We start from the raw sequence: 25,362 nt of genomic DNA, 5'->3' as shown, positions 1-25,362 counted from the left end.
GGATCTGCCCTAATTAATGGTGCTGGTTACATTGTTGAAAAAATGGGTTTTGCAAGCTTAGGAAATTCCCAATATTTAGGCCGATCCAGTCTTTTGCGGAGCTACTCATGTACTGGTAAAAGAATTTGAAAAAAAAAAATTTAAGAAGTGCCCAACGGTTTACATTTACAAGTGATCCATGTAATGTGTGGCCCATTTTCAGGCCAGGGCATCTTCATGGAGCCTTCCAACTAAAGAAAGTGTTCGATACCACATCCACAGATTAAAGAATTACGAAGAAAAAACTAAGCAATGCCTCCTAATAATCATAATGTAGCGATTTTATAACTAGACTACATCCAAATGCATGCCTAATCTAGAAATGGGATTGATATGTGAAAACTAACGATCTATAGTCCACATGGGCCCACGATCCAACATCGCTTAAACCATCCCAAGGTCTTAAGCTTTCCGCTCAACGAGACCTAGTTGGCCCACTGACAATATGACAGTTTTTGCTAAGCCCACTCACATGTACAACTTCAAGACATGCCAATGTGTGTGGCACCTCTGAGCCATGTAAAAAAGTGGGCCACTCCCATCTTGATGACCCCATTCAAAGACCATGTGGGTCCATCCACTCAATCAGGCAGGCAAAGACAGCCCATTAACACCGTTGTCATGTTTAAATTAAAATTTTGCAAAACCTACATCCAGGCACAGCCAATTTATTAACGGCACTACAAATTTTGACCCCACAGCAGGACCATGAGCCTTGATTACTGGATCAAACATGACTAGTGAACCGAAAATCAATGGGCCAGTGCAGCATTTCGCCACCCAATGGACTCGAGTTCTCTTCAGTTAAAATAAGAAAATCATATCATCTTACACAAACCATCTTCTCATCCCCATCGAGTTCTGCCAGGATTACAGTCTATTCACAAGAAAGGACCCTTTACTTACCTGACATACACAAATGCCCAGATATTGTCATCTCCCATTGCTGTAGTTTCTAATGAACATGCAAAAAAAAAAAAAAGGAACCACAGCCACAGGAAAATTGTCTTTCTGCATTAGATGGATGAGACTGATTAGTGTGAAGACAATGTGGTAAAAATCACGTCAGATTGTCCAGTCTCCCATTGCACCCATTCATATTACAAACTAACCGATGCAAGAACATCTGCCATTTCATCTGTGATCATGGTCCTTCGTTGTCTGCAACCCCTCACCTTGTTAGAAAATTACTGGTTGATTGTCAATTCGTGCAGTTGCCTGGTTCTCTGTTACATGAATAGAGGGGATGTGCATGTTGCTCCCTCAGACCTCGGCTGTTTTCATTGGTGAATGGTCATGGATTTGCTTTCAACGGCTGCCAATACAATGTGGTAAAGCATGACATTAGCATAAGCAACGAATCCACCTATCTGGTATTGAAGATCTTCTCTTGCAAAGCTGGGAAACAGAGTCTGATTTCACCTTCATCTTTCCTTACTTTTCCCACTTCTGCCAACACTTTTCTCAATGGCAGCTCTATACTGAATTTGTAGTGAAATGCGAGTTCTGTGGGTTCAGGAAATTGCCAAAGCTGAGTCAGTTGCAATGTGTGATATCATAGTTGTAACTGTGTCTATAAAAATTCTTTTTGGAGTCAGAATGTTCTCCACAACTGTATTTTTAACTACAATGGAATTCAGATATGGGCCCAAATGGAAGTGTACTACTGTGATAGAGGACAAATTCACATGGTAGATGCAATATCAATGGGAAAAGTAAAGCTGGTTGGATTACATAACAGCAGAACCGAAAGAAATGAGAGGGCATAAGGTTTGGGACCACTTCTAACTAATGAGCTCCTGTGTTATCTGTGCAATGAAACCAAAGAAAGAGTTTCGAAGACCATTGACATTTCCTAAATTACCACAGACAAATTCAAAGCTTCAAATAGGCTCAGCCACTTGTATATTTGTAATCGAAGAAGTTTAAATGTTGGTTCACATGGTAGAAGAATTACACACTAAAGTGGCCCATATTTGCACAATATACATGGGTATTCATGTCCAGCAAGTGGGGCCCATGGTTGACATTGGATTTATTGATTCCCATTGGAGGATGCCAAAAGAAAATCTTCTAGATTGGAAAATACAAGATAGCACGGTATACAGTTGACTGTGGACCTTTGTTGTATCTCTTCTGAAGAATTATATGTTAAGTGGCCAATCTTTGCATGGTATACAAGGGTTTTCAGTTCTAGCAAGTGGGGTCCATGGTCGCCATTAATTAATTGATTCCCACCATTGATGGAGGATGCCCAAAAATCTCCTAGATTGGAAAATCCGAGTAACCACTATTAGGACCCTTTTTTTCCAGCTGAACATGGACATTCGTTGCATCTCTTCTGAACTGCCCATCTGTAGGCCACAAATCTAAAGGTTAAGGTTGTCTTGTCAAGGATATTTGTTAGGAATAGCCCATGATTGTGGGCTCCCTGTCAAGGATATTTGTTAGGAATAGCCCACGATTGTGGGCTCACAACAGAGCAATGGTCTGCGTTACCAAACCATGGCTCCACTTTTCAGAACTGAAAACTCATGCATCTGTGCAAAGATGCGGGCATACCACATGCCACACAATTCCCATGTGATTCATGCATTGTATCATGTTATTGAAACTGGGGACTAGCAGAGTGAGATGGTTCTCACACATACACTCAATGGTCCGCTCTCCGTTGTTAATTCATTCCCAAAATCAGATTGATTGGACAGTCCTAACCTCTTATTAGTGGCCATTTGTTGGTTGAATTTGTATAGTTGACTATTTACCATTTTAACCATCCCCAACTCAACTCAATACGTACAATTCCCAATGAGCCACACTGATCAGACGAGCATTCAAATGGTGGTTTTTTTTTTTTTCCCAGAACCTTCATTTCGCTTCTTTTTATCAATTCTTTGGCAATAAAAGATGGTAAATCCATGTATTTGGCCCGAACAATGATCTACCAGCATTCCTATAAAAAGACTTAAAAATAAAATTGAAAACATTTATTTGGTTTTTTTCATGTTATATATTTTTTCTCTAATTACCTCTTCCAAAAGTAAGTAATTATTTGTTTTAAAAAAAAAAAAAACTATTAGACATTTATACTCAGATTCATATATGTGCAGATTCTGGATCAGAATAGATCATCCAAGATGACCCCATCCACTTATGGATACCTAATAAATCAGTTCAAGTCTCAAAATGAATCAGCTTGCCATGCTTATGAGAATTCAAGTTGGCATAGGATTACCCTGTGATTTGTAATGTAACGGTCCTATTGTTGTATGTGAATTATTGTGACAACTGACACATGGATTGAATAGTGGTGAACAGTCTCTTTTTTTTTTTCACGACTTATAGATTTAGATCTCATAATATGATAAACTAACATGTCCCAGATCCCAGATACAAACCGGCCATTCAAGATGGGCCAATCCACCATGGTTTACCCAATAAATCGGTTCAAATCTGGAATTGTATCAGTTCATCATGCATACCATTGTAACAAATCAGCAACATTTTTTAATGATATATTGTCTTCTGAGCTGTAATCTAAAACGATCATTACCATGCTAATTTTACATGTGTTAATCGATGATCACCTTCGTAAAAGCCTTTGGTTGTTTACAAAACTGCCTCCTATCAAATAGTGCCCAGAAGACATTGGGTGGCAGCATGGGGAGAAAGTTGGGGATTATAAACACAAGGTGAAGTGTGACTATTGTGGTAAGTTTATTCAAGTGCAGTGATGAGATTGAATGAGAAAATGTTTGTACGGAAGTAATACTCAAATAGTGCAATCAACATGTTACAAGAAATGACAAATAGAAGAAAAGAAGATGAATAAGCAGATTACAAGAATCGAAAGAATAGATTCTAACAATGTTGATTTTCTTCTTGATGATGACAATGCTGAAGATGTAGCTACAAAAAAAGATGCATGGTGAAATGCAGGCTAGCAAGCAAACCTTCGAGGAAGAGCAAGCTATTGGATGCATGAGGATGGGGGGTTGTTCGATGAGCCAGGGTACATGTGCAGGCTGCCTAAGATGCTACCCATCCTAGAAGAACACCAGGAGCAGTTGGAGTTTGGCCTGCAAGTGCAGCCCTCACGATGCCTTCAGAAAACATCCTGCACCATGAAGACATGAATAGCCTCCACAGCCTTATCTAAGTGATGTTAACTTGCATTCCTCTCTAAATGTTTGGTGTATTTGCAACTTTAGCATAATAAATTACGAATGATAAACCGAATGCAAAACTGTCCAAAGATGCCCGAACCAACTTTTTTTGGTCTGCAAACCCTATATTCAGAGCACAAGCAACTCAATCCTGCATCTATGGAACAAACAGAGCTTCTGTACCTTTCTAATTGATCAAAGAGCTTCTTTATACTTTTGAAGTGTCCCTTGATACTTCGAAATTTGACAATCATGTTGTCCCCACATACACTTCCATCTACTTGTTCATCACGTCGGGGATAAATCTGGCAAGGCTCGCTAATATGTAGATTCGGCATTCTCCAGCCTAAATGCAACAAGTCAGCAGCAGCAAATTCCACATGCGGTGACAAAAGATGTGTTCCCTCAATCCTCCATCTTGATTTGGTTATACATGGAGAAGGCATCCATGAACGAAAATATTTTGCAACCTTTCATAATGTTGACGGGAATGCTAATGTGAAGCAGTTGGAAGTCATCCTCAATTCAAACATGGTTTGATTCACATTCCATATTCTGAGAAAGGTTTACCATCAAGAAAGGGAAAAAACAGTCCTTGTCTAAAGAAATGTATTGAGAAACAACAGATGGATAGAATCTTTCAACTAGGTAGTGCTTTTTCAAATCTCGCAAAATGGAATCTGTTCCAAACATATATGCCATGGTTCCTTACTTTCACAAGGTCCAAATATCTAAATTTCACCATTAGCATCAAATTTAGTCTCATCCTTCTCAGTATGTCTTCATATGAAAATGCAAAATTGGACAGTCACGGCTTTAGGGCATGAACAATGAGCCTAGCCCCCCAAATCACAATGGGCAATGAGCCTAGCAAAACAAAGATATGGTATGCAACATGAGAAGAGATGAAGTCTCTCCCTTGAAGGATTATAGGCTGCATGGGATGGAGCCCTAACAAAGCTAGGGCATGTGGTGTGGGGAGAGAAGATACACTTCCTCCTTGGAGAGTGGTGTGCTGATTAGGTGTCACAACAACCCAAGATGCCCCTTGCAAGAAGATGGGAATTCCCAGGGCAATACCAAGGTGGAACTAGAAGAGACGGTGTTTATGGATGGACGGGTGAAAAATGAATTTAGATGGATTTATGTGGGCAGGCTCAGCTTCAATCACATCGATAGTAGGGTTGCCCAAAGAGCTCGAACCTCCCCGATGTTGCAGCAAGGGGTTCTGCAGCATATTGTCAGTTGTCGAAGGGGTGATCATACTTTTTTCCTCATTTAATTAGATACGGGATTGTGTGTTTTAAGCTAAAACATCATTTCGTTGTCTATCTATGGGATTCATGATAGGCGGAAAATTCTCCCATAACTTTTTGAGTAGGGGATCCAACGAAGGCGTAGGCTATAACAGGGCAGTGGCATGTCTTTGGATCAACATGGCCAAGAACTCGCTATGGGGTTAGGCAATGCAGTGTCAACAACTCAACACCCTACGCTCTCTGCCCATCATCGCTTGCCTTGTTTGATTTTGATACTAGTGGTTTGTTCCTGCATGCTGCTAACAATATTGTGGGGCAAAGCAAATTGGGTTGTCGAGATTATAGCATTTACCTCAGTTGAATGTTGAGAGGGTCCATTCCCATTCCAATACCATTTCCAATGAGTTATCCGTCAACTCTTCTCTTTCTCATTGGATTGACCTAGTGTGGCTATGGGGCTACAGTGCTAGTCATGATTCCTACTTTGACTTGGACTCCAGTGCAGATGAGCGTAACAAAATTCCCATAGGGATGGGAGCTGAGGTACCCCACAATGTTGGGAATCGTGAGGTGCACTACCATAGAGATTTGCTCCTCCTCTATCAATGTTTTCATCCAAGCAACCATGGCACTCATACATCTGATGTATGCTGGAAAAGTCTCATAATCAAAATCCACTCTTTTAGGTGCCTATTCAGGTGGTTTGAATACTGGTCAACAAAGGCTCAAGGTAACAGTTCCCAAGTCTTAATTTTGTGATAGTCAAGTAATGGGTACCATTCAGTTAGTGTCCTTGTAAACTCTTTTGGAAAAAGTGAATCAATGCCCCATTCATCAACTGCTAACATGTGCGGTTCCCCACAGAAGGCTCTAAGGTGAGTTGTTGGCCAACCTCACCATCATATTTCTATCTGGTACCTTGAATTTTTTGGGTACCCAAGAGTTTGGAAAAGGACACGAGTTACAAAACTTTGCAGGTGGGAGATTTACCCCTTGTTGCTTTTGCAAGTTATTTACATCTCCCAACTCCCAGACTTGCTCTTGAAATTAATCTCAAAGTCACTCAATTTTTGAGGAAGTGGATTGGGGCCTCTTCACCCCTTAAATTGCCATTTAAATCTCTTCATATTCATAGTGATCTACTTCCTCATTTTGGGTGGAAGTGGACAAGAGGTTGAGAAGTGGAGGCATTTGAATGAGACCACTAAGAGGAGCACTCGACAATTGGATTTGCGTGCTACTGCTTAGAGGTGTGGTCTCAGCTTGGAAGAATTATTGTCATATCCTCTAGCCTTTTGATGTTTTGGCTCATGTCAGCAAGGGAGGGGAGCTATTGAGGTGCGATTTGGTTGTGTGGTCTTGTGAGCCAAGTTCAACGTAAGTTCATTCTCTTGGTTTAACATGGTAGCTTGTGAGCGCGTTAAGTATTGGGCTTCATATGGTGATCTTGGTCCTTTGAAAACGACGAATGTGCGGACCACCTTTAGACCCAATGGTGGTGATACACACTTTAGCAGTTTCCTTTTGCCAATAAGTTAATTTATTGCTTCCAATTGACAATACCAAGAGGCATGTGAGTATGCATGCAACTAAGGATTCTCAACTTCAACGAATTCCCTACTTCAACGAATTCCCTAAGTTATATAGCTCTTGGCCCAAACAGACAGATATTTGGTGCAAGCTTAGAGCGGTGCCTTCCAAGAGGCCTTCCTGACGACAAGACCAGAGGTGCTCCCTTATGAGCCCAAATGCTCCTACATGACATGATATGCGAGAATGATAGTGCATGGAGGAATGATAGTGCTTGATGGTTGCCCTGATTTACGGTCTAGAGTAATATTTCCTAAGAAGTCTTAAATCTCGTGTTTTCAAGTCAAGCATGGCAAGCAGAATTTTAATTTCTGCCCCCATCTCCAGTGGAGTTGTGAGTCCAAGAAACAAACTGGCAAATCTGTCAGCAAAACATCAATAGAGATGATAAAGGAAAACGGAGTCTCTACTAGCCAAAAATCTCAAAATCTACAACAAGCTAAAAACCATATAACCAAGGTAACACAAGCAACAACATTAATGATTTTTATCAAAAAACTACACTTGGTCTAATGTCCACAAATTCCAACAAGAACCTCAATTACAAAGGAAGGTGTGAGGCGCCTCTACCCATATACATGTACAATTGCTACTTACAGGATTCATGTTTGTTGCGATTTTAGATCAATATTATGATTTATAGCTCAAGACAAATAAATACATAAAATAAAATAATGTAAAAAGGAATGTATGAGAAAAAAATGTAGCAATATAACAAAGAAATATAAAGAAATTTCCTAAAGCAAGCCACCAAATCAATCAAGGGTTATAGATGCAAATGGAGAAAGAACTTCAACAATCCATGCAAAAAAAGATGATTGGAGCTCCTAGATCTCCTACCCCACTCCATAAAGATATCCTATACAATCAATAAAGGGCCTCAATTCGAGATGTAAACGAAGAAGGAAGAATCTCAACGCTTTCTCTACAGGATGAAAGAAGATTTTAGCTCTTCACTCTCTATCTAGATGAAAAGGGAACCCATCTTTTCAACTGGAAAATTGGAGCCTGTTTTCTCCATCCCCCTCTATCAAAATGATAAAAATAAAAAAAAAATAAAAAAAATAAAAAAAAAAGGAAGGCGAGCTTGCTTCTTATTCCCATGTTCAATCTCTTCAACCTCTGCCGCACTTCCATGTGGGCAAAGACCCCTATAGAGGCAATCTTCTTCAATGAGTGAAGTGCATAAGCCCAATAGTTACAGGGGTGAGCCTTAGGCAAATGGGGTTGAAGGAGCAAGTTCTTAGTACAACGAAGAATGGGTGATAACTCACCTCAAACTCTTAATCCTTCTCAATTTGTAAATGGGAATGGAATAGTTGAGCTAGTGGCTATGCTAAAGATTGGTATGACTGTGTCACAGGAAATGGAAAATAGGTAAAACATAGTGGGGAACATAAGAAAAAGAGAAATCTTCTCACCAAATTTTCAATACTTAATGAAAATGAGAAGGGATAGCCCTTTTATAGTTGAGCTAGATGGCATTTTGGTTATTTGTGAGTATTAAGATTGAAAATGCACATGCCACATTCCTATTAGATCTTGAATGCTCTTAAACAGATAAGGAAAAACAATGACAAGGATGTATGAGGGTAAGTGAATGAAAAAGAAAATAGTCTTTTAAAGGTTGTGATAAGGTAATGATATGAAAAAGGGAAAAAAGGGAAAAGGGGAAAAAACACAAATTCCATTTATGCTCTTGTTACAACCCTATTGTTGACACTTAGGATGGCCTACAGGTATGCTGGGGACAAGTGGAGGTCTTTGATCATTGTCCGAGGCACCAAGTCTCCCATACTCGATGAGCGATGGCACAACACAGTCCAAGGCACCAATACTTGGTGAGCGATGGCACAACATTGTCTGAGGCACCAAGTCTCCCATACTGGGTGAGCGATGGCACAACACCTGGAGGTCTTTGATCATTGTCCGAGCCACCAAGACTCCCATACTCGGTAAGCGATGGCACAGCATCAACCCAAATTCGATCTTTCCAACTGGAATTTTTCTAAATTTTCAAGTAAGCAAGTGTGATTGCTATTTGAATTGGTAGTGTTCGTCAATTGCACCTCACAATGTTTAGAAATCTTGTATTCAAGTAATTCAAATACTTCGATTCAGTCCAATAATTCACTTCTCCCGATGGATGATTATGCTGGCAAAGTGCTCAAATCAAAAGTTCCAACAACGAAAGAAAACTCGCATTACAACTAATCATTGCCTGCTTGGGCTCGTAGATGAGTCCCCACACAATCGTAGAATGAAATGAGTGTTCACTGAGCCCTTTTATACCCAATGAATGTTAGACGAATCTCTGCAGGGTCGCACGATGCACAAGGCATCTACCTCACCCATTCAATCCATGGAGGTCCATTAGCCACATTTCATTGAACGTAAAACCAACACAAATGCTTAAACCAAATTTTACCAATACACAATGCAAGAAATGAACAATGGGGTGTCCAATGCTTTAGCATTTGGTTGCACACGACCATTGCCAAAGTGGGGGAACTGTATACAACCCACCTAGCAACCAAGTCACAAACTTTTGGTTGGACCGGATCAAATCAAGAATGATTCCTCACAAACATCCTTAGCCTTTAGGACATCTAACCCACACAAATTAGATCTCCTGACCAAGACAACATCCTACCATCAAAAGCCATCCATCATGTGTCCCCTACATATTATTAAGCCATCCCAAGTGTCAGCAATGAGGTTGTAGAAGATGCAAAAATGAAATTTCCTCTTTTCACTTCAGCATCATTATGACGTCTCTTTCCCATTTTCATTTATCATTCACCTACCTATCAAACCATCTTCTTTATAATTTCTTTAAAAATCTTTAAAAGGTTATTTTTCCCTTTTCTTTTCATTTTATTTATCATTCACCTACCCTTATGTATCCTTCTCATTGCTTTTTTCCTTTAAAAATACAAAATATCATTTCTACACCTTTATCTATAAAAATCTCGAAAATTACCAAGCACACCATTCTAACAAACCAATGAGAGAATGCCATGCATCCAAGAGCATTCAAAAGCTAATAGGAATGTGACATGTGTATCTTTATCCTGCCACAAATAACTAAATTACCATCCAACTCAATCATTAAAACAACCTCTTCCCTCTCATTTACACCAAACCTTGAAATTTTGGTGAAAAGCCTCTTCCTTTCTTAGGTCTCCCACCAACTCATACTCATTTTCTTTTTCTCCTACATAATAGCCACACCCATCTTTAGCCTAATCAGGCCCTCAACCTTCCATACACAGCAAGGTGTCCCGTATCGGTATCGGTTGGCATAACGGTGCCCTCCGAAACCGATACGGATACGGGGGCATAACAACGATACGGAGGCGTAACGGCCCGTAACGGCACAATTTTTTTTTTTTGCCAAAAAAATATGAAAAAATATTGATTAAATCCGGAATATTCTAAGCATTCCAAATATGCATTCATTTATAAATTGGAACATGTTTATGGTGGTGTAACGGTCCACTCTTTGGTAAGAAGTTGTATCGGACTATCTGATTAATTTTTTAACCAGTTAACTTGAATTTGACTACAAAATTCATATATTTAATTTTTTTAAATATGTAATTTATATACTTAACAACTTGATATCATTTCTCCCAATAGTTCTTTAAAAAAAATGAAATTAAATTCAGGTAGATGGCGTTACCAATTTGGGGCTGACTTGGAGGACCAATCTATTCTCCAAATCAGCCTCAAATTCATGTCATTTATTGTCATTATCCCACTTATAAATTGGTGGACATTTATTGGATAGTGAATCATAAAAAAAAAAAAAAATCAAAAGGCCCTATTTTAAAAAATAAAAGCTCACAAATTAACAATTAAAACTATTTAAGTAATTTGATTTTGGCATTGTGAGTTAGCAATTGCAGTCCATAATTTAATTGTCAAATTTTAAGTTAATATATGTCTCGTGTACAATTTTTTAAGGCTTGAATTAGGAGGGACTCAGATGTAAAGTGCAGCACACATGTCAAAGTTTTTTGGGCCCCACCCGTGATGAATGTGTTATATCCACAACATCCATTCATTTTGCCAAATAATTTTAGGGCATGAGCCCAAAAATGAGGCACATCCAAAGCTCAGGTGGATTGCACCATAAAAAACAACAATAATTAAATGTTCACCGTTAAAAATTTATTAGGGGCTAGAAAAGTTTTAGATCAAGCTGACATGTGTGTTTTCCCTTCATCCACGTCAATGTGACCCAATTAATAGGTTAGATTGAAAATAAACATTACAGTGGACTTTAAGAAAATTTTAATGGTGAGCATTCTATAACCACCTTTTCCTATGGCGTGGTCCACCTAAGATTTGGATATTACTAATTTTTTGAATCCTGACCTAAAATGATGTGGCAAAATGGATGAGCGATATGGATAAAAAAATATACATCATAGTGGGGCCCACTCGGGTCTGATCAGATTGGATGGAAAATAAACATCACCGTGCGCCCTACGAATTATTTAACCGTGAAAATCATTATCTCTGTTGCTATTTTTGGTGTGGTCCAGATGATCTCTGGATATAATTCATTTTTTGGGTGGTGCTCTAAAATGATCTCTGAAAATAGATGAACGGTGTAGATGTAATAAATACATCACTGTGGAGCCCATATAACTTTGATCTCCTTTGAACCGTTCGTACAACTCGGAGCTCGAGGAGTGTCAGCGCTCGTCTTTGCGTGACACGTACCTACAGCAGTATTTAAAAAAAAAATGGGGAGAGAGGGAAACGAACAGAAAAAAAAGAGGGAAAGAAGAGAAAAGAAAAAAAGAGGGAAAGGGGGAAAGAAGAGATTGAGAGAGAGAGAGAGAGTGAGAGAGAAGAAGAAGAAGAACAGGAAGAAGCAGCTGCAGCCGCAGCCGTAGCCGCAGCTGCTCGAGAAGAAGAAGAAGAAGGAGAAGAAGAAGAAGAAAAGAAAGGGAAAAAAGGAAAGTTTTTTTTTTTTTAAGGGCCCGTCACAGCCGTTACGGGTTCGTAACGGCCGTTACGATCACAGAATTCCGTAACGGCCGTTTCGACCACATATCGCGTAACGGGTCCCACCGTTACCGTTACGTATCAGCCGTTACGGCCGATACGTAACCGATTTGGGATACCCTGATACACACTAGTGAGAAGTACCAAGAGTAGGGTAGAGATTCTCCCTTCTATGCTCACATCTCAATCAAGGTCCTTAGTTGATTCTACATAATATCTTTATGAGGTAAGGTATAAGGTCTCAGAGTTCTGATCATTGCCTCTCGCGTAGACTAACGTCGAAGTTCTATCTCCATTCAACCCTCGATCGATCGAATGACTAACTTTGTGGAGTTCTTTACATTATTGCATTGCTACATTCTCCTCATACACCCACTACATTCTCCTCATACTCACCGCATTTTTACTTCATTTGCCTACCTGAGGCTACTTGGCTCTACAATGTAAGGCTAAATAATTTTATCTTATTTTCGCATGTCTGGCCCTTGTGTGTTATACGAAGCAAGACCAAAGATAACAATGCCAAAATTTTGTTGAATCCCCAAAAATTGCAAAATTTTATGAAATAGAGAATGCACATTGTGCAAGCGGAAAAGGGTGCTTAATCCCTTCCTTTTCTATCGTCGAGGCTCTTACTCAGAATCTACGACCACAGACCAATCGCAGAAGTCATTTGAGTTAGGAAATCGAGATATTCCCCGACCCCTAAGCGATTCTACGATTTCTAGCCAGTCATGGATTTTAATCTTCATTTAACTAATGACGACTCTGAATCAAATGCATTTTCACACTCGAGTCAATTACATACTTTGACTACACTAAGTAATCAATACCAAGTCTAGTGAGGGCACCGCCGCCGCGCTCACATGTGGGAGGCGTTCACAGAGAACTCCAACCCTCGGATCATCCCTATATTTTTCTCGATTTCTACTCTGTTTTTTTCTCTCACTCTTTGTTTCATTCTCGTCGTTTTCTTCCTCTCTTACTTACTTTACTTACTCATCTCTGTATCTATATCTATTCCTTTGTCTCTTAGGTTCCTTATAAAAGCGTTGGCAGCCAAATTCTGCTGCCAACAGTCGCAACGCCTCGGGTTGCATTGTGAGCGCCCGTAGTTTAAAATGTAAAATATAATATATTATATATTATATATAAAAGTTTAAAAATAATCATTACCTTTATATATTTATTTTATAATAAATTTATATATATAACATACTAATTAATGAATTTTCTTTTTTTTGCAAATTGTTTAAATGCTTGTATCTTTTTCATTATCCATATATTTTTTATAATCTTATTCCCGTTATAAATAACTAATTTCATATAATGGACGGTCGTACTTTCGGCAAGTCAAACGGGGTCCAATCGAAATGAATCTAGTCTTATTAAGAAGTTTATTTGATTATCTTTCCAACAAGACTAAGATTACTGAAAATAGATGGATAACAACCAAGATACAAGCATTTAAACAATTTGCAAAAAAAAATAATAATAATTAATCATTACGTTTTTTATATATAGTAAAAAGTAATGATTACTTACATATATATATATAAGTAATGATCACTTTTTAACTATATATATATATATATATATATATATATATATATATATATATATATATATATATATATATATATAATATTATATATTATATCTTACGTTTTAAACTATGAATGCCCACAACGCAACTCGATGAGTTGCGGCCGGCAACAGAATTCGACTACCAACGCTTATGTAAGGAACCCGATGAGCGAAGGAAAATATATAGATACAGAGAGGAACAAGGGAAGTGAGACAGAGAAGGAGAAAACGAAAGAGAAACGAATAGTGAGAGAGAAAAAAAAAAAACGAGAGCAAATAGAGAGAAAAATACAAGGAGGGTCCAAGAGTTAGAGTTCACCCGGAGGTGCTGCTCGAGGTGTCATAAAGATTTCCAATGTGCCAACACGTTGCCCAACATAGGAGGCAAAAACGGTCAATTAAAGAAGTCATTGAAGCTAAGAGTTTGCTTATCTCTATTTAATTCGCATTCCACTCCACACATTCTAAGTACATCAACTATATCTACATTTTCTTACATCTTATTCTGCATTATCATCCATCTTCCATTTTTTCTTCTTTTATTTGTCTGCCCAGGATCTTAAATCCTACGAAGCAAGGCTGGTTGACATTTCATTTTATTCACTACATTTTTACTTTATTTGCTAACCTGAGGCCACTTCGCTCTGCGCGATGTAAGGCAAAATAGTTTTCTCTTTAGATACATACATACATACATACATATATATATATATATATATATATATATATATCTTTTTTACATGTTTGTATCTTGTAGGTTATCCATCCATTTTCGGTAATCTTAGTCTCATTGGAAAAATAATCAAATAAGTTTCTTAACAAGACTAGAATCACTTCCATCGGACCCCGTTTGACCTACTAAAAGTACAATCGTCCAGTCTATGAAATCGGCTGTCTACAATTTGACCGGTGGTTTGTTTTCGATGATCTTAGGATCATTGGAAATGTCACTTCATAAGCTTTTCAATGCAACTAAAATCACTTCAATCAAACCTCGTTTGACTAGTTTAAAGTGCAGCCAAAGTTTTTAAGGCTTTAGTCGCTCTATAATGCGTGGTTTTGATAAACAGGCCGGATCTTCCTCATCATAACCCGAATTGGAGAAAACTTAAATTCATTAGGAAGATCATTAACCACATTTTCAATTGGAGAAAACTTAAATTCATTAGGAAGATCATTTTACCACATTTCCAATGAATCATAAATCATCTTTATCAGTCAGAATTTGCTTTCAATAATATCATGGCCACTTTGTGGACAAAGAAAACCGTACTTTCCTCAATCTTGAAGATATGACCTCTCACGCCTCAATACAACATTATTTGGGAAGACTAAGAAGTACAGAAAGTGATTCAAGGGTAGAGAGAGTTCATTTTATCATTTTTCGCACATCAGTTGTCACGTACAGAGAGTTTCTGGGGTTTTAGAGTTCGAATGCACGATCGTGATCGAATCACTAGTAGATTTGGTGCTAGATGATCGGGTCCATTGGTTGTCTCCGGGACGTGCTGAGTATACTCCTAGTTCAATCCGTTTGGATTTTCAATGATTTCTAAATTAATTGGAGATAATTTATTGAAGTCAAGCTAAAGCTCAAGAGTGGCTTGTCCTCGTTTTAGGTGAGGTGTCTACAGTTGGTCATTAACGAAAAAGGGCTACTTGGATTATTCTGGTTTATTTGACTCATGAGTTTAGTAGATTCTTTGAATTTGTTGGTTTGATTTGAGTTTGTAATTGAGGTACGACAATATTCGAGTTTTTTTAAGGGTATTATGATAATATCGATTGGTAGTTGAGAAGGGTAGAAAAAAGTTCTTGATTGGAAAAGAGAAATGGTTGTATTGCATGGAGTCTATCGACCAAGATGTTTCTGAAAGATGTGTAACAAGTCATAAATTAGACAAAGTCGTGCAGTTCTTTTCTTCACATACCCAAGAGGGCTTTTAACATTTCCTGGCAAGAGGAGTTTTTGTTGTATTGAGCACATGATTTCTAACCTACCCTTTTTTGCTTCTATAGTCATCAGTTTTTTTTCTTTTTTCTTTCTTTCCCCTGAAGACGACATAATGAAAAGGGACCAATTTCGTGTGATTCGAAAAGCTTTTAATGCTCGAAAAAGTGACCTATAAATAAGTGATGCAATACTAAGGTTAACTGGCTCAACATGTAATGAGTAACTCTAGCAACTAATTAAACAATAATGTCCATGGACTATGGACCCAGAGTACAATCAGAACACTGATTTAGGTCCAGATGTATCACCAGAACCTTGATCTTATGCAAAACCTTACTTGCACCAATTTAGACAGTAGGATGGTCCAAATCTTAATTATGGATGGTTGGATTTATTATATCTTTTGACCAGGATCCTCAAATGGGGCCTAATATGTGCATGAAATAAAATCGATGGCTTGATCTTCAATTGTCCACCTCGTGGGACCCATCTGACATATCTGCCCAATTTCGAAGTGTGACTCACTTAAAGACTGGAACCGGTTTGTCTTACCCCAATTCATTCATTTCAGTCCCACACAAGTGACAAATCAATTACAATCCAGTTTCATTCCTGTACCAGTCTGGTGACTATTTTCCTTTCAAATCAAAACCAATACAAATTGGATGATACCAAGTTGTATCAGATGATATTTAAAACCATTGAGCTGAGCCAAAGGGCTTAAAGATTAGAGAAGAGGAGAGTCTTTAAGGGTTTGAGAAGAGGTTAGCACCTTGGAAAGGACCCACTTGACGGATGAGTGGCCCAGATGCATCAGAGCTAACTACAAGGGTCTTAAAGATTTGAAAAGAGATTAGCAGCTTCAAATCTCTCAAAGGTCATATTATTTTCATCCACCACAACCTTCCTAGGTATTACTTGTCTTGTTTCAAATTCCAATCAAGAGCTTCAGCAGGATTTCTTGTGGAAGGCGGCCAAAATTTTCATGATTAACTGAAAAGGACACTCCAAAACCCAAATTGGAAGGAGGCAGTGGAATTGATAGAACCCTTAAAATGAATTAAGTTCTTTTCTTCTAAATGATGGTGGTGCTTCAAAAGGGATCAAGGGGCTTTATCGAGAAAGTCATTACTCAGAAACAAGGCCAAAAGGAAAGGGGGGAGGGTTCAGAGGGGCTGAAGAGAGTTAGGAAGCCCTTTTATTTGGAAAGTCATATCCAAGTTTGAAGATGTCAGCGGAGGGGTGGCAAAAGCTGTGTAACAAAAAGTAACATTTCAAATTGGAAATGGCAAGGTTGTTGCCAAGGAATTTCGGCAAATATCCCCTTCCAACAATTTCCTATGGTTGTCCCAAATCTTTTTGTTGGACCTGACAAAAACGGAAACATAAGGTAATGGACTGACCTGACAACAACAGAAAAATAAGGTAATGGACTGTCTCAAGAAAGGAACATATCGATACATAATACCAGCTTCTTATGCCAGAGGGTGACAGAGACAATTTATAATCTTTTCCTAACATTGGAGGTTGGAGTCGATAATTGAGTGATCCTACTGAATATTAGGGAGCTAATCCAGGGATGGTAGGGACACAATTCTTTTAAGGATACTCCCCATGTAATTACAAATAGCATCTAAATGGTGTGCAAAAGGAGAATCTTTGATAATCCATTGCACCGTAATGGTCACAATAGGTAAATATTAAGTTAACCCTGAATGGTTGGGGTCTTGTTTCCAAAGAGTTCAAAGGCATCACTCTCTTGGACTTTTTGAGGAATCGGTGCCTTGTCCTTAATGGACCAAAATAGGAAGCCTAAAAACATTAAATAGATTGTCTTCTCCCCCACACAAGTGGTTGAAGTTGAAAGTCAGTGGTTGCTTCCAGCACATGTTGTCCCTTAGAAAGGGTGCTTTATCATCAGTGAGGTTAAGGCCCTATCCTCGTCTACAGAAGTTGCTGTTAAGCATGTCTTTAGACTTAGAGAAGTTAATCCTTAACACATGTTCAAGCTGAGGAACAAGTTTACAGGCATGTATTTGTCGTTTGTAATGTGCAACCATTACCTTAATGGATTGTTGGACTGTAGCTAAGCGTCACATGGATCATCAACTTAAAAAAATTAAAAAGTATAAACAGCTAGGAAGCAGGAGCTAGAGAGTGAGTCTAAAGTGTGATTCGAAGCAGGAGCATCAACTGGTTAGGAGGACCAGGCAACTACGGTTAGAATTCATTTTCACTTTTTAAACAAAAATTTCACCAGCAATCAAAAAATCACTTTGATAAATATGATCTGACGTAGAGAAACAGAAACAGAAAAAAAAAAAAAAAAAAAAGTGAAATAGTTTTCTACCATAACCTTTTTTATATATATCAACCTAACTCCATATGAGTCCCTACATACCCAGAACTATTAGATAGTCCTGATCATATTCATGCTAATATATTCACTAAATTCAGGACTATCTAAAGCCTTGAAGAGGTTCCTGAAGTCTCACCACCAAAGCTACTCTAGGCTTATCACAGCCCTCAATGGTATCTACATTTCCTTGACATTTTTTAGAGAACAACCACCAAAATTGAAAGCCAAACAAACAGTCAAGATTGCACCAAAATCAATGCATAAACCTACAACCATGCATCATAAAACAACCTTCCATGGATGTGAACAAAACCCATGCCAAAAACAAGTCCGAATCCACATTGCAATATTGAATCCTACTACTTGGCATAAACACATAACAAATAAATTCGAAATACCACACAAAAGAAAAGAAAAGAATAGAGCATATATGGATAAAGGTATTATAGAATGCTTGGGCTGGATGTTTGCACAATACGCTTTCAGGCTTTGAATTTGCACAACTGGGGCCATGGTATAGTCATTCAAGATGATGATATTATGGGTTCACAGTGATGCCTTACACACCAAAATTCCTCACGTTTGAAAATTCCCAACCAAGATTATAAAAAATTTTAAAAAAATAATAATAATCCAGTATGACATCAAAACCAACACTGTATACATATCGGTCTGCCTAGACGTGATGGGGGTGTGTCACTATCTCAGGTGCAATTGCGGATGTAACAACCCATATCATTTCCATTAAACCCCCTGTAAGCTTGTAACAGGTCAAGACACATCAATGGATCAATTTTTCTTTTTTCTTTTCTGTTTTTTTGGTTTCTTTTTCACATTTTTCCACTTATTACTTTATCTTAAGCCAGGAGGAAGAATAGACTTGGATTTTCGACTAGGTATATGCCTATTTGGAGAATAAAATACAATACAAGGATGATGCAACGTGTGTCAAAGTGGCTCATGTGTGTGCAATCTAATCCATCCATAGAGTGTGCCTAATCATGTAAAATGCCCTTATTTAGTTGATCTGACTTGAAAACAAGTACTCGAAGGATACCTAGACCAGATCGTGATCTGGGTCTAGGTCCCTCAAAACAAGACGAGGACTCAAAAGGACCCAGACCTGGCCCACCCTAAACCTCGTTGGCCCAAATATGGTACTCTAGGACCTGACCAATTGACAACCCTACTAGAAGACCTATACTATGAGGGTTGCTAAATAGACCAGCCACAAAGTGTCATCCTCCCTATAGGCAAGTCCGGCCAATTCAGTACCAACTCAGGCAAGTCCTAACTCGACATCAAGCCTGAAAGAGTCGGTACAAGTCATAGAGTCTTTAACCAGATTTCCACCACTCTGTCCCACTATTGTTTTGTCGACTTGTTCATCAAAGGGGGGGGCTAGGTAAGTCGATAGAAATCTACAAGGCCTGAAACCAAAAGCCCTGGAAAAGGAAGTCACTTCCCAAGTTCCCATTCACATATATGAATCCCCAACAAATAACTTTTCTACATGTCATCTTTCGCCTAGACGATAACTTAAAACACCAGAAAACCTACATAAACAAAATTAAGTAACTAAATCTAGAAACAAAAGTAATTGGTGAGAGGCTACACAAATCAGAACAAACAAAACAAAAGGAAGCAATACCTTCATTTTTTGACTAATTGGATAAGTAGTTCGAGAATGTTTTGACAACTAGCATGTATCACACTGAAGACTGGTATTCTCCCCAAATTCATTTGGAAACAAAACTCTAAGGGACCTTAGAGGCATATAATTCTGTGAACGCTCCCGCCATGCAAGTGATCGACGATCGCTTTCACTTCTAGTTATCAATTGCGCAAATGGGTGTGGAATTGACTCAGGTGTAAAAATGCGTTCAATTTTTGGAGTCAACACTAGCCAAATAAATTTCCAGATCTGCGACTGGCTAGAAACCGAAGAATCACTTACAGGTCAGGGAATCATGAAATTCTCCAACTCAAATGACTCCAACAGTTGATCCGAAATCATCGATTCTAAGGGCCTCGGTGTCGGAAGAGGAAGGGGTCGGTGTCAGAAGAGGAAGGGGTTGGGCAACCTCTTCTGCCCATGCACAGCGTACGGTCTCTATTTTACAGGATTCAATGATTTTCAAGGGATTCATCAAAATTTTGACATTTATATATCTTGTTATGCTTTGCATAACCCGCATGGGGTCGGGTAGGCAAGAATAAAAAAGATCTTAGCCTTACTTCGCAAAGTCAAATAACTCCAAGTAGGCGATTGAAATGAAAAAGGAGACGAAATATATATATATATATATATATGCACGAGTTGATAATACAGATATATTGGAAATGTGTGGAGCAGAATGCAATCTGAGCTTTGATTGTGATGTGAGAAAGAAAGGAGAGACCAAACACCCTTTTATTGCAAAAGGGATGGTCATATATCTCCAACTCCAACCCAACTCTTCGACTTTACTAGCTTCTTGAGTGGACTATTTTCCCTGGAGTTGGCCTCCTCAATCGAGCAAGGGCTCAGCATCAATCGAGGATCTCCAAAGTTTTCAGAGCATAGGGCACTCTCCCAACATCTCTCTCACCCTCTTCATGACTTGTCTGGGCTCTCTGTGTCACTGTTAGAGAGGGAGAGAGATACATGTTCATTTTGGTGCACCCTCAAGACACCAAACCCTTTTTTGTAAAAACTCTTTCAATAAAATAGGTTAGGGAGTCATTTGCTCCTAACAAAACATTTTCCCTAAATCTCTTCTCCTTGTTGCACAATTGATCCACCTCACAAATGAGAAGCATGTTGTTAGTAAACTAGGGCAAAGATCCAAAAGTAGGCATGCTCCACTCAAACTCCAAGACAACAATTAAACCTTGATATTTTGGCTGGTCCAATGTTTCTACTAAGGGCCTCAAAACTATGACAAAAAAGAAAGAGAGAAAAAGTGATCCCCTTTCTACAACCCTTGACTACTTATAAAGAAACCTTAGGGAAATTCATTCGTAATCACCAAGAAATGGGCCGAGCTCATGCACAACTGAAACCAAAACCCAGCTGATTGAGCATGTAGGAAATATTCTATAGTTAGGACTCCTTTCAATTTGGAAGATTTTTGCACACGACCTATCCATGGTGAGACGCATCATAGCATGACTTTGGGGCAATAAACCAAAGGCCCCACTTGTTAAAACTAAAATCATGATCATAATGAAAAATGCTTCACCAGCACGCATTGTATAATACCTCAAATAGATAATTATGGTGAACAAGAATTCTAGATTTTTTATGCATGTCATACATTAAAGTTAGACATCAATGATGAATAAAGTAGCACACACGTACCAAATTTTTGGGTGAAATTTTGAAAAACGCCTCGAATCTTCGCACAACATTTGCACATACGGGAACATACCATCAAAATCAAACTTAATTCCACACCTGAAACAACCAAGAGTAAAGTAAAAGGAGTGGTAAGATTCTCAATTGCATCCATTGCCACAAAAATCATATTTACAGAATAAAATTCCCGCCAAACCAACCATTTAACCATCAATTGATTAATAGGAAATTAGAATGTGCTATGCGCTCAAGCCATCAAAATATCTGAATATCTATTAGCTTTTGCACAAACATATGAGTTTCAGATCCCACCGAAAATGGCCATGGGTTCATTTTATATATACAATTCAACAACATTGTAGTCACATTGCCATCTAAAATGCACCATGGGTTCGTTGTATGCATACAATTTAATGAAACAGCAGGTGCATTGTTTGAAGGGAGAACACCTAATGCCCATTCCCATGACTATTCTTCAAATGCTAAAGGATCTTCCAAAACAGCACACATCCATATACTTCAATTACACTGACTGCCACTCACACTTTCCGGTTACAGACAGCAAACCAAGGACTCAAAAGGCAAAAAAGTAACAAGCCCAAGGAAAAGAGGGGTAGTAGAGGAAAAAGAAGAGAAAGCAAGAAGAAGAAGAAAAGTCTCCTCCACATACTATATCAGAGGGAGATTTTCATATAGTAGAGAAATACAAAGGGCATTCTTGCGATAGTAACATTTTCATTGTCCATTTTATTGCGCCTCGACAGTCCTTGTGGAAGACGACGAGACAGCGGGCTGTGGAGCCGGAGGAGATGAAGGGCCTTGAGAATTTACCCTGTGGAGCCTGCATTTGAAAGATCCGGCGTGCGTGGCAGGAGCACAGACGCAGGATTTCGTCGCAGCGCTGGAGCCATATGATGACTCATTCGATGACCAGGATCGCTTCATGCTGCGGAACGAAGCATTGTTCTTGTTGCGGTCCTTGCATGCTTGTGCAGCAGCAACAACAAAGGGAGAAGCCATGAGGTAGCTGCTGGAAGGAAAGAGATACAAGGATATATGTCCTGCACATGAAGGCAAATTCCAATGAGAAAGTGGTGGAATGAAATACACTGAGAAAATGGTATCTTTCTGCAAGCAAGGCCCATGGTTTAGTAATCCAGACCGTTCATCTGGTGAACCATGGCGTAGACAGAGGAGAGACTCAGAAATCTACTGGAGTGGAAGAACCTCTTTTTTTTTCTTGAAAGGTGGAAGTAGAAGAACCATTTTCATGTATTGAATTTGAACATTTGCTGTAATATATTTTCATTGAATCTGGATCCTCTGCTTGCCACAAGCAATCTAATTGGACCACACCACACGCTACATTCAATGCAGCAGTGCTGACAATTATGAAGCAAGAAAGCAAGATTTTCATGCTTAAGGCAGGGAGAGAATCCGCATTCATTTTTATCAAGATGAAAGATAAAATGCAGCTGATGAGTGGAAACAGCCATTTCAACCCACCTTTTAATACGTGGAGTGGCATAAAATGCAGCTGATGAGTGGAAACAGCCATTTCAACCCACCTTTTAATACGTGGAGTGGCTACTCCACGTAGAAGGTGGGACCCACCATCTATAGAAAGCATATTGTTGACGTATTTGATTGGATCACATGTGCTATTGTAAGAGATGACAATCAAATTCGAATTCTACCTTTTATGTTATGCCATCGTCTCTAACAACCGCACATGGCCCGATCACATTCAAATTCTCCCCTGGTCAGGGTACGAAACTCCAGAGATAAACATCTCTGACAGCAGCAGCACGTGGCCCGATTAAATTCCACCACATCAATTCTATAGTGAGATTTGGAGGATCCCAACCAACAGACCATTCAATTTATAACATGATAGGATGTGATTGCCCCACATATATGGTTAGAGAAGCTCTCGACTGAGAAACTTTTGACACTTTTGAAAAAAGAAGGCCTCGCATCCCCTAACTTCCATTTACTGTGACACTGAAACCCTTTGGACAATCGCCACCAGTTGACCGTTGATCCTGATGGTGTGGGCCACCTTTGAAAAGAGCTGCATACTCTATATAATTGCTTGACATGACGGCAAGACAGAAGTGGCCGTACACGAAAGGTCAGTATAGGATGGTGGGGATTATCCGATCTGGGAGGTTTTCGGAGCATGATACATCCACCGAGAAGCTCATCAAACCAACGGCTGAGATCGCCAGAATCCACTTTGTACTGCGCCGATGCATTCACAGGTGGAATTCTACGAGCCTTGACCAGTCCTCGGGCTTTCAGTTTTTATCGGTGGGACACATGGCTCAGTGATCCGGACGGTTGACGATCTGATGGAAGACACTATCGATGGACCACAACCCAAAAATCCCCTCTAGAGACATCGTTAACCATTCGAACTCATAAATGGCGAAAAAAATTGGATGGTTAGGATTTATGGGGGAACTTTAGGGCACGGCTCTTATCTAGTGTGGACACCATCAGATCAATGGTCTGGATAGCTGAAATCAACCCGCGAGTTTGTACAAATAGTCTGATTTCAGCTACGACTGCGACACGCAAACGATGCTCGGAATCTTCAAGAAGCAAGGATAGGCAGGGAATTTAAAAAAAAAAAAACCCTCTGTCAAGAAACATCTTGACCATTCCATGGCCCACGTAGAGTGGGACTGCCACTTGAACGGTTCTAAGCGCGTGGACCACACGCGGGATTAGAATCTTATTCCACTTTCTTTTAATTTAAAAATAAAATTAAAAAAAGAAAAGAAAATATTCTAAATCTGACACACTTTTATAAAGTCGGATCTAGAATAGATGCTCTCTCCTGCCCCACCGCGTGACGATCTAGACCGTCCATCTGAGGCCCATCTCTTCGATAGACAACTCGTTTATGCTTTTAGAGATAAAACCATCCATACAATATAAAGCTAAGGCTCAGAAAAGCAGTCCCTACATCACCGTCCTGTAGATGGCGAGGAGATCAGATCAGTAGGTTTTTTTTTTTTTCGAAACCAGCAATTTGGCGTAGGAACTTCTAGATGAACGGTCTGGATCATCACATAGTGATGCAGTGAGAGAAACATATTCTGCGAGTCTCTATCAACTATCAAGCTGCCAGACCCTCCTCTACACGCACAGATGATGAGTGTCGAGATCTGCAACCGAGAGATCTGTAACCAACATCTTCTCTTTCGGCAAGAGAACGGGAAGGCATTTTACCAGATCTGACGGAAATCCCTGATTGTGTCCGTTCATCACGACAGATACGCGACGGACGGGAAAGGCTACGGTCCAGCAGGAAAGAAAAACGACTGGATCGAGTCAAATAACAAGACTCGGGCGAGTCAGATCGTTACATGACTCGCCAAAAATAAATAAATAAACGAAATAAAGTAAAAGGCTACCAATGAAAATGGAAATATATAATCATAATGAGAGAGTGAGATCTATATAATTAAATTATTTAAAAAATAAAATATAAATACACCGAGTTTCCAATGACTCGCCCGAGTCACGTAGCCGATCTAAAAGAAAATCAATTACAAGTATTGATTAAACGTCGGTGATGACTCGAGCGATTCACGAGTCGAGTCAACTCAGCGATTTTCCAACACTAATTACAAAATAAAAATAAAAAAATAAAAAATAAAAATCGAATTATGCATCAGGTCTTGAATTACATCAAATAATAAAAATGGACAGAATTTCTTTTTGTATATCTCCATTTGGAGAAAAAAAATAAAGAAAAAAATAAAGAGAAAGAGGGGAGAAGGAAAAGAGAAGAAGCTTAACCTTCGCACCCGGCTTTCAGTAGCCAAAGCGGCAAACTGCGTTTCATAGGACGGCTCTTCTATTTATAGAGTAAGGAACGCTCTTTCATCCACTCAACGGGCAGCACGGGCAGCGGGCAGTCCTGCCCGGGATTCCCAATTTTCTCCGCTTTAGCACACTGGGGCCCACTCCCAACCGCGCGCTTGAGCGGGTTAAATGAAGCCGTTCAAATTTCAAGTCGAGCCGTTCGTAAA

General features: G+C 39.2%; 1 protein-coding gene across 14 annotated transcripts; it reads right to left on the bottom strand.

Annotated features, from left to right (window-relative positions):
* Nucleotides 1-760: 760 nt before the first annotated feature.
* Nucleotides 761-25,284, bottom strand: LOC131246487 (uncharacterized). Of its 14 annotated transcripts, none has more exons than XM_058246663.1 (5): nucleotides 25,130-25,284; nucleotides 22,148-22,377; nucleotides 21,320-21,415; nucleotides 4,389-4,551; nucleotides 761-1,545 (listed from the first exon to the last, which is right to left on the bottom strand). In XM_058246663.1, the coding sequence occupies exons 2-5, from the start codon at nucleotides 22,161-22,163 to the stop codon at nucleotides 1,464-1,466; spliced, it is 357 nt and encodes a 118-aa protein (XP_058102646.1). In that variant the 5' UTR covers nucleotides 22,164-22,377; nucleotides 25,130-25,284; the 3' UTR covers nucleotides 761-1,463. The 14 variants fall into 14 exon arrangements, 8 of the variants coding, with proteins under 8 accessions (XP_058102646.1, XP_058102651.1, XP_058102647.1 ...); XR_009171403.1 differs by having other exon boundaries at nucleotides 834-1,663; nucleotides 3,993-4,760; XR_009171404.1 differs by having other exon boundaries at nucleotides 834-1,651; nucleotides 3,993-4,760.
* Between the last annotated feature and the right edge of the window lie 78 nt (nucleotides 25,285-25,362).

Source organism: Magnolia sinica, chromosome 5 (assembly GCF_029962835.1).
Source record: "Magnolia sinica isolate HGM2019 chromosome 5, MsV1, whole genome shotgun sequence".
NCBI classification, from domain to species: Eukaryota; Viridiplantae; Streptophyta; class Magnoliopsida; order Magnoliales; family Magnoliaceae; genus Magnolia; species Magnolia sinica.
This window is presented reverse-complemented; position numbering and strand designations above follow the sequence as displayed.